Below are 10146 nucleotides of genomic sequence, written 5' to 3' on the forward strand. Positions count from 1 at the left end.
ACAGCCTCTTACCGGTTCAATCATGAAAGGGAGCCAGCCACAGGTAGTTTTATCCCCCTTAAGAATCTTAGAGCACTAGGCGTTTTCTTACATTTTCCTCATAATTCATCCTATTTCACCCTCCTACTCATTTTAAGGCTGCTTCAATTATCTCCATTTTATAAACGATGAGACAAATCATAATCACCCCCTCCTCACCCCACCCCATCACTTTCCAGACAATGTAAGAAAACCCACGTCAAATAGCTTCATTTCACCAGATGATGCTATCCCCTCTATTCCCAGCTTCTGTAATCATTAAAAAGCAGTCTTCAACTTGTGGTATAACATTTATTTATAGAGCAGTAATAAGCGGTTTAAACTAGTTACCTCTAAATTAAGCCTATGGAACAAGATACGGGCAACATTTATGGTATAACCCCAAATCACAGCTTGCCCCTTTTCCCTTATATTTTGTCCACAGGTACCTTTGGTTGTGAGTTAAGGCCTTATTATTAGAAAAGACAACAGGGAAATGATAGACAAGTGCTGGGACCTTCTCTGGGTCAGAGTCTCAATGAGAGGTCCAAATTTCAGAAAGGGTCAGGGTAGCAGCTCCAGGTTAACCAAACAGGTTTTCCATCACGCACTGGGTTGGCTGATTCTCATTCTGGACTATTTAAGTCTCTTCTTTTGACTAACCAAGTACTCAGCACCTATAGGGTCAAGGCAGAAGCAAACTATGAGGCTTAAAAGCTACAGAGGTTTGAATGCAATTTTATTTTTCTGCAATGAGATCTGACTACGTTTTTTCCTTAAAAATATGATGCTACCCAGAAAAGAAACCTTCAGATGTTTTCTGATTACTGTGTCTTATCCCCGTATCGATGGGACAGTGTGAACATACATTAATATCAACAGGTGTAGCAACCAAAAAATGGACAGTGACTCCAGCCTCTGGTTTGCATGTTTAGCACTCTGGCTTGAGGCTCTGGAAGCAGGAGCTCCCATTACCATTACAGCCCTCTTCAGAGCTCTTCAGCTGCCTGCCTTCCTAGACTACTTTGCTTCACTATTAAGGCTGGTCCTACTGAGGCTCCAGGTTTTCCAAACCAGTACGTACAAGGTCAGTCCTTCAGGGCCTTGAATCACCTCTAAATATAAAATCTGGAAACACTTCAACATCACCCTTATTCTCACTTTCTAAATCAGGTTCCAGAGATTACACTCCTTTTTCAGGCAACTCTCTACATACAGTACCTGAATCTGCTCCAAGACTTCTCGCTGCATCTCCACAGCCATATGGTACACATGATGATCAGAGTCATTGTACATCACAGCATTTTGGAACATCAGCATCAGGTCCCGCTGGAACTGTGCCATGGTGCGAATCCGTCCCTTAGACAGATTCCTTTTCAGGGTCGTTAAGTCCATGGGTCTACAGGTGGCCAAGAGAAACCAGAGGAAATCAAACCTTCATGTAGAACATGTGGTAACCTAATATGCTGTCTTGGAGAACTAGCTCTTAATGAAAACAATCCCCAACAGTTAATATAAAAAGCAACAGCTTTTTTAAAAAAATATCATTGGACTGCTACTACTTACAATAGGCCAAGCACTATGTTAGGTAACTTTCTATATTAACTCCCATAAACCTCCCAATTAACCCATAAAACAGGTACCATTATTATCACCAATTGGCAGTGAGGGAACCGAGATCTAAAGAGGGTAAGTACTTGCTCAAGGTCACACAGCTTGGATTCCAATTCAAAGGCAGCCTGACTCCAAAATCCACAGGCCCAGCCATTGCATTCTACTACTGCAGGAGTAGTGGTGACCCCAGGTACTAAATTTGTAAAGAACTCCAACGATCAGTTTGTCATATGGTAGTTAACAACTGTTTACAATGTATAGCCATATACTAGGCATTAACATACTTCTCTTATTGCATAATCAAAAGCTAATAAGTTTTTTCTCCTTTCATGGAGATGAAGAGTGAGAATCAAGCAAATATTAAGACAATTTTTTTTTTTAAGATTTTATTGGGGAAGGGGAACAGGACTTTATTGGGGAACAGTGTGTACTTCCAGGACTTTTTTCCAAATCCAGTTGTTGTCCTTTCAATCTTAGTTGTGGAGGGTGCCGTTCAGCTTCAAGTTGTTGTCCTTTCAGACTTAGTTGTGGAGGGCGCAGCTCAGCCCCAGGTCCAGTTGCCGTTTCTAGTTGCAGGGGGCACAGCCCACCATCCCTTGGGGGAGTCGAACCGGCAACTTTGTGGTTGAGAGGAAGAGCTCCAACCAACTGAGCCATCTGGGAGCTCAGCAGCAGCTCACAGCTCAAGGTGCTGTGTTCAATTTTAGTTGCAGGGGGCGCTGACCACCATTCCTTGCGGAAGTTGAGGAATCAAACTGCCAACCTTGTGGTTGAGAGGATGCGCTCCAACTGAGCCATCCGGGAGGCAGCTCAGCTCAAGGTGCCATGTTCAATCTTAGTTGCAGGGGGCGCTGCCCACCATCCCTTGCGGGAATCGAGGAATTGAACTGGCAACCTTGTGGTTGAGAGCCCACTGGCCCATGTGGGAATCGAACCGGCAGCCTTCGGCGTTAGGAGCATGGAGCTCTAACCGCCTGAGCCACCGGGCCAGCCCTTAGTTTTTTCCTAAGTAGCAGGCAATTTCTTTTATTTTTTTTCAAGGAGGGCACAACTCACAGTGACCCATGCAGGGATCGAACCAGCAACCTCGGTGCAACCAGCACCACGCTCTAACTAACTGAGCTACCTAGCCACTCCAAGACAAATTATTAATGAGACCCAGACAGTGGGTATATAAGGGAAGGCACAGCAGTGTAGAAAGAGAACTGAATGGGGAGGTAAGAATCTGGGGGTCAGTTCCAGCTCTGCTAGGCACTGTTATCACAGACAAGTCATCATCACCTCTGAGCTTTAGTTTCCTCGTCTATAGAACAAGTCTGTCTCCAAACGTCTTTTCCTGACCTTTTATACAGTAACACACTGGTTTGTGACAGTATTTTAGATGAAATATGCTATAAAAATAAAAAATACTGCAATCAACCAATGTTGGTCACATCATTTGGATTATCATCTTTGCCTTAGCATATGAGTACCTATAACGACCAGAATGAATACAGCGTTCCTTTTAAAGTTTTGCTCCAAAAAACAGTGTCAAAAACTACCAAAGGCTAAGATTATAATGGATCACATTACTTAAAAATCAACACTGGGAAAAAAAGAGCCTGCATTATCCTTGTGTTCCCTGCATTCCTTCTCAAAAGCAGACTGAACACACCATAACTTTGCAAACTTGTTCAGCTGTAAAATACATCTTGAGTTTGTAAGTAATGTAAATGAAATAAGAAATAATCTAATATATGGGAAATAAAGTACAAAAAGACAGATATAAAAGCAAGAAGCCTTTCTTGACCCCTTTTCCACTGACCTTTTCACCACATCCTTGTATCCTGGGGCCTGCCTTTCTGACACAGGCTTCAGAAATGGACCACTGAACCTGTTAGGGGACAAACCCAGAATGTAAGAAGAAACCCTGGAAAGTCACTCTGAATAAGAAGAGTGGCTGTGAACACGAAGAATGGCTTGGAGACCTACCTGTGACTGGCAATCATCTTCCAGACTGACAGGACAGTCTTCTTAAATAGCAAGTGATCCTGAACAGGATCGCTCTGGCTTAAATCAGACCTATGGGATAACACGACAGAAAAGAAACAGTAACTTCGCAAAGGGCATTCTGCCTCCCCCAGGTGGACATGAGGCTTTCTCAAGACACACTGCTCCTAATTAACATCTGAAGGAAATGTAATACCGTAAGAATATGAAGATATTTAATGCTTCCATAAGGGACCCCAAACTCTATAAGTGTTCTCTTACTGATCACTATAACCCAATGAAGTGGTTACCTTTTATAAAATGTATTACAAATCTACAATTGCCTGGGCCTTTTGATCTCTTGCTGATTTTGCTCTTCAGCACCTGTGACTCTAAAGAACTGGTCTATGAAAGTAGTCTTTGTTCACTGATGTTTCCCAACTGCCTGGCACATAGTAGAAGCTCAATTAAGTTTTTGATAAATGAATCTGGTCCTGTTTTATGCAGAAATATGCCACATTAATAAGTATCTCTCTCACCCATATTTCCAGAGAAGGAAATATTTGATTACAGATTCCAAGGAATTCTCTTACGTTTCATCTGAATGCCACACAATTAAATATTTTTCCTTTTCGTTCTCCTCTGTATAGTAATCTTTAAAACACCTAAGTCATTTATCTTCATGGCACTTCCTTCTCTGGGCTAAACTGTCGAATTTAGTTCGTTTTTCTTCAGACATGCAATTGTTCAATATTTTATTTCATTTTGTAATTTTCCCAGTTGGCAAGTTTTCTATTTACTTCAAAGTTAAACATGAGGTTACACTTCCCACTTTATCCACTGTACTATTTTTTCTAAATGAGTTCTCTTCACACCTAAGGTTTCACATCCTCATTTTGCTTTATGTACCATATTGTGCATATCGATCTGAGCATAACTCACATATCATTTTATCTTTCTGCAATTTGAGCAGCTCCACATAACTATTCATTTTCACCATGCAATATCTCACCTGCATCTAAATTATATACCACAAAGATCAACTTTTCCTTCAACACAGAACCCTATCAGAACAAGAAACTTAAAGCGCCCCCCAAAACCTCTTCATTTCTGATTAGTCAACCAGAATGAACAATAACTCCTTGGTACTGGTGCAATTTAATTCACACATCCACGCAACAGATATTTAATAAGTTTCCATTTAAGAAAGAATCCCTTGCTTACCTTCATTTCCACCCACGTGGAAATGCATGCCAAGCAACTACAAGTAAAAGTGTGGGAGTGGAAAGGACCTGCAGAGTGGGAGTGATACTCCAAAGGCTCTACTTCCCTTTAGTGCTAAAGAATCAGTACAAACTAAGGGGAGCCAGAAAAGAGGGGCCTGGACAAAGTCTATGTTCCAAAGTAGTTTTAAGCTTCCCTGAGGATAACACAGGAACAAAGCTTTCTACCTTCCCTTAAACAATCTGGCCACGCAGACTCAATTACTAATATCGATTGCTTTATTTATAAAGATTTCATGTTTAAACTAAATTCTGAGATAAGAGTGTGGAGTATACCATTCAAGATACTGAAATGTCATGAGATAAAATGTCCCAGATTAGAGATTTCCTGTTTTATAGTCATCATATGCCATCTGCTCATACTTACACAGCGAGTTACAGAAATGCAAAGGAAGCAATTCTTCAACAACCGATGGTTTAAGCTGTTATTTCATTTGTGTAACAACAATTTGAAATCTGCTATTAAAAATATATATGTATTCATGGTTCAGTTGTAAACCTTGAACCAAAAAAGGCTAGAATAATTCTTGGTTTGCCTTCCCACAGATATGTGGGTGGACCTAGGATGTAAGGAAAGGAAAAAAACCAGTTCATGTTATCTTCTCTAGTAGATATAAGACCAGGCCCAGAAAAGGAACTATTTATCAAAACAAAAATAACTTTGTTTTCTGACTTATTAAAAAGAAATTCACTTTAAAAAAAAAAAAAATTAAGATTCTAAAATGTGCCCTTTAGCCTCATAATTACTTATAAAAAGATGAGACACCTACATAAACAATTTCCCAAGATCTGTGAAAAAGAAACAAGGGAGATCGTAACTTCAAAATAATTTTTAATTTCAAGTTAATTGGAGCTGTTTTATTATTTTTAAAATGAAGTATAGTTTGTATAATATTGGACATGAGGAACAATCTGACTCAGCAACATTTCCTAAGTAAATAAAGATAGTAATTAGAGAGAAGGATTATTTATGAAAGAGATTCTTATGTTGATGAAACAGACTTGTTTTATAAGAGGAAATCACATAGACTTCTATTTATACAATAAAATTCTATTTAGTTCTATTTCTAGTGTTTTCCAACTTTAATTTCCTCTTTCAATTTATAGAAGTAATTCACGGTAACAAATTTAAATAGGCATAAACAGATGTGCAAGTACAAATCGTAACACCCTTGGATAAATATCTGTACTTACGGCTTTGAGGGGGCATGGCTGTAAAGCATATCCACCAGAGGAGCAGCCTGGACGCTGAAGCCAGCGGCACACTCACCTGTGGAGGGCCGGTCTTCCATCTCTGACACATACCCTTCACCCTGGTCCTCCCCTTTGGATTCTTGCTGAACCTCTCCCTGGAGATACCAGGAAACAGAGGGAACTTTAGAAAGAGATTTACTATCGGTAAGGTTACTTTACTTGCATGGGGTAAATGAAGGCTGACCTTAAGGTAAGAAGAGGCCAATTGTATAAAGCTATAAAAGAAGTTAGAGAAAGGTGATTTAACTAGACATAAGTCAATGAATTCTTGCCAACAATCTTGCTGGAGAACTCTTAACATGGTACCCCCCACCAAAAATGAGAAAGCAATATACTCAATTCTACATGGATGCTGTATTCTTTTAAAACTGTTAAGTATCATTTGTGGCCCTGGAGCTAACTGGTCTAGCTGGTCAGGTAATATTAATGAAAATGGCATTCTAAATTTTACTGATTGCTTACTATGAGCTAGGGACTACACTAAGTGCTTTACATGAATTGTCTCATTTAAACCTCAAACCTTTAAGGTAGGGGCACTATTATTCCACTTCAGAGAAAACTGAGATTCTACAATGTTCACTAACATGCCTAAGGTCACACAACTAATTGGTGCTAAAACCAGGATTTGGATCCCAGTAGTTGAACTCTCTGGAGTCAGCCTACGTGCTTTAACCACTCTGCTCTGCCTCCCTGTGCAGAGGACCAATCAGACAGCTGGTTTGTTATTCACTAACCTCTTCATTCTCTGTGGGTTGTGCCTGAACTGCACAAGTATCTGAGGGAGTTGGGGCCACCTGTAGCCTTCCATTTTCTCCCAGTGACTTCTTCTCAGCTACCAAGGGGTCTGCCTTGGCTGAAAGTTCTTCAGGATCTCTGCAGGGCTCCCCTTCTCCTTCAATAGCTTCAATTTCCCTTCTTTCTTGTTGTCTGGTACCAGATGAAGGGCAGCAGCCTTCATGTGATTCTTTGCTGCTAATGCATAATGGCTCCATTAAATAAGCTACCTGCAACCATAGTCTATTGTTAGACACATAGGAACACCAAGGGAAATCATCATCTACGTATCAATAACGTCACGATTACAATGCCATTGTGACTAAGTCTGAGATGGCAAATAGGTTAATTCATTCCATCACTTAAATTTTATTAAATATCTTATACACACAGACTAGTTGCTAGGGACCTAACAATAAATAAGATAGGTATAGTTCTTGCCTCTTCCAGGAGCTTACGTTCTAATTTTTCATCTCAAGTGTCAACTCTGATCAATTGGGAGTGACTAGCAAACTGCTGAAAATTTTGTCTGTTACAATGCTGATAGAAGTGGCAACATTTGAACCGGATTCTTGCCGATCTTGGCCTAGGTTCTCCCAAATGTGTGCAGTTGCTTCATAAATATAAACCCTCTATCCTATTGTTTATTTCTGATACTCAGCCCTTAACCAGGGTAATAAGGACACTGTAAAATATTGCCTTGAAGTCATAAAATAATCTTCAAAGAGAGTTTGGGCAACCATCACCTCCCGTGACTCTGAAAGAATGAATTGCAAGACTACTCTTATAAGGCAGTTCTGAATACAGAAATTTCACTTCCTAATTTTAGAATATTTAGTCAAAAAGTACATATTTTGTGTTAGCACCAACTGCTGAAGACACAGCAGTGAACTCAGTCCCTGCCAGTGTGGAGCTTCTATTTCAGTCAATAGTATTAAGAATGGGAGAAATATGCACAGGTAAGCATTCTCTTCGAGCTTGAGACTCTCCCCACTTTGGAAATAATGGCTCCCATTACCTCAGAGAGAAAGTGGAGGAGATTCTGACTGCTGACTTGCTCTGCCTCTTCCTGAGACTCCTCACTGCCTCCGTCCCCCACAAGCAGCTCACTAGATGCTCTCCCTGGGCTGCTTTCCTCTAGTTTCTCAGCCCCTGGCTCCTCAGTTTCCCTCCAGCTGCCCATATCAAGATCCAGACTGGAGTCCCATGAGCTGAAGAGGGACCTGCAGTCGTTGCTCAACTCAGAGTCATTGGGATAGTCTTGTTCAGAATCCAACCATACCCATTCACGCCCCATCTGTAAATACACAGAAAAAAATGCATTAAATTCACTCGAATCAATATTTCTAAGGCATTTGCTTCTCACAGGCTCAGTAGAAAGACAAGGGGCCAGAAATTTCTTTCTACTCATCAAGAGTAAAAGCTAGCTGAAGGGAGACATCAAGAGACGAAATGATCTCGTCATTAGGAATAAAGAAAAAGCCTATGTCAAACAGTGTAATAAAGACATTACCCAGTATTTTTTTGATTTCTTCATACTCTAAAAGAAGGGAAAGAACTGGAGCATAAACAGAATCCTCCATCTCAAATCACCTTTAAACCCAACTGCAAAGCAATAAATTTGAGGGACAAGGGATATTTTCCTCAGCGTAGACAATCTTAACCTATCAACCATTAAATCTTCAAAACATACTTTAAGATTACGTGGTATCCTTCTGGTCATACTCAGCTCTCCCTTCTCAGAATGAGAACAACATCATCAAGTTTTGTAAATATCTTCAATGCCTTAATTATACTACACTATCCTGGTTTTCTTACCCCCTTGCCCTCTCCCTTTACACCTTTCAGTAAATCCATCATCTGTTTTTGCTTGGTCCTCTGCTTCATTAATACTTCCTTTAAAAAAATATATACTTTGTGGTTTCAAATTTAATTTCTATTCAGGTGGCACCCACATCTCTCCACCTTTACTTCTTATGTGCATTCTGGTCGCATTTCTCCATGTACCCAAAAGTCAATGCCCTTTTGGTGCCCTACCACCTGCTTCAACTCAACATTTCAAAAACTAAAATCACTTATCTCCAAAATAATTTGCTGTCCCCAATTTCCTTATCACCATCAACACTATTTTCTTGATCCTGTTTTGACTCCTTTTCTTGTATTCAGTAAGCAAGTCCACTTCTCAATTTTCTTCCACAATTTTTCTCAATGCCCATCCTTTGTTCCTGAATAAATACCATAGCCTCCTGTTCAGTTTCTCTCTTTAATTCAATCTACTCTCAACAAATAGTCTCCCTATTCAAGGCTTTATAATAGCGATCATCTCAATACAAATTTGTCTGCAAGTCCTCCATACTCAGCCCATTTCGTCCTCTTGGCCTGATATCTGTATTTCACAATTCCTCAATACGACCCCTATTCTAGTATTTGTCTCCTTATAGCCCCCACCATAGATGCCTACTTCAACTTCGCTTGCTAAGCTCCTTCAAATCACCTTCTCTACCAACCCCAAATCTGTCTTTTAATGGACCTCCTCTTCCATATGCTTCTCAAACTTTTAGGGCTTCATTGCTTATATCACATGCATGTTTATATATTGCCTGGAGAATATACTGTACTTAATTTTCTAACTCCTGGACTGAACCTTAATTTTCTAAATCCTGGACTGAACTCTTTTCTATCACCTCACAAAGACCATTTTCTAGTTCCTTAGCATCCTAACAAGCTTTTAAAGTTTTATCTAAATCAAAAAGATCTGACTTCTATTTATCTTTCTTAAACACATCTTTCTCAGGAAGATTCAAAGTATTAGACAATACCCTACTACAGTAATCTCCATCTCTTTATATTAAAAGGCTCGTAAGTAGTTCATTTCACTCAGTTAATTTTTATTTAGTAAGAGCAATTAGAACACAGGTGATAAATTTGGTAACTCTTAAACTGAGTTTAGCCTTCAAGTAACAATGTTATGAATTCTAAAATACACAAGAACCCTAATCATAGAAATAGGTAAGAAGGAAATAGTAATATACTGTGCTACAAATACCATCTGCAAAAACAGTATTAAGGACAAAAGTCCTAGATAAAGGCCAGTGCTACCTATGTCCATACTTTGATCTTCTTTAAGCAATGCCATGAACAGAGAACTCTGAAAACCTTTAAGTTTTCCCAAATATCCAAGAAAAGCTTAATAAGATAGTCTTTATTGCATAAGACATTACCAATTCAATCTTGG

The 10146-nt window shown here is 39.6% G+C and overlaps 1 protein-coding gene across 1 annotated transcript; it reads right to left on the reverse strand.

Moving 5' to 3' along the window:
- Positions 1-329: 329 nt before the first annotated feature.
- Positions 330-8208, reverse strand: LOC117016725 (bromodomain-containing protein 8-like). Its single transcript, XM_033096327.1, has 8 exons — positions 7930-8208; positions 6872-7141; positions 6078-6232; positions 5882-5884; positions 3604-3693; positions 3437-3505; positions 1240-1417; positions 330-695 (listed from the first exon to the last, which is right to left on the reverse strand). Exons 1-8 carry the CDS (start codon positions 8206-8208, stop codon positions 645-647), a joined length of 1095 nt encoding a protein of 364 aa, XP_032952218.1. The 3' UTR covers positions 330-644.
- Positions 8209-10146: the final 1938 nt, after the last annotated feature.

This window comes from Rhinolophus ferrumequinum, chromosome 24 (assembly GCF_004115265.2).
Source record: "Rhinolophus ferrumequinum isolate MPI-CBG mRhiFer1 chromosome 24, mRhiFer1_v1.p, whole genome shotgun sequence".
NCBI lineage: Eukaryota > Metazoa > Chordata > Mammalia > Chiroptera > Rhinolophidae > Rhinolophus > Rhinolophus ferrumequinum.

Coding starts and splice junctions, on each gene's coding strand:
- LOC117016725 (XM_033096327.1), bottom strand. CDS start 8,208: ATGGGGCGTGAATGGGTATGGTTGGATTCTGAACAAGACTATCCCAAT. Junction 6,233..6,871: donor AACCCACAGAGAATGAAGAG/GTTAGTGAATAA, acceptor TGGTATCTCCAG/GGAGAGGTTCAGCAAGAATC. Junction 3,506..3,603: donor AAGATGATTGCCAGTCACAG/GTAGGTCTCCAA, acceptor GTCCCCTAACAG/GTTCAGTGGTCCATTTCTGA.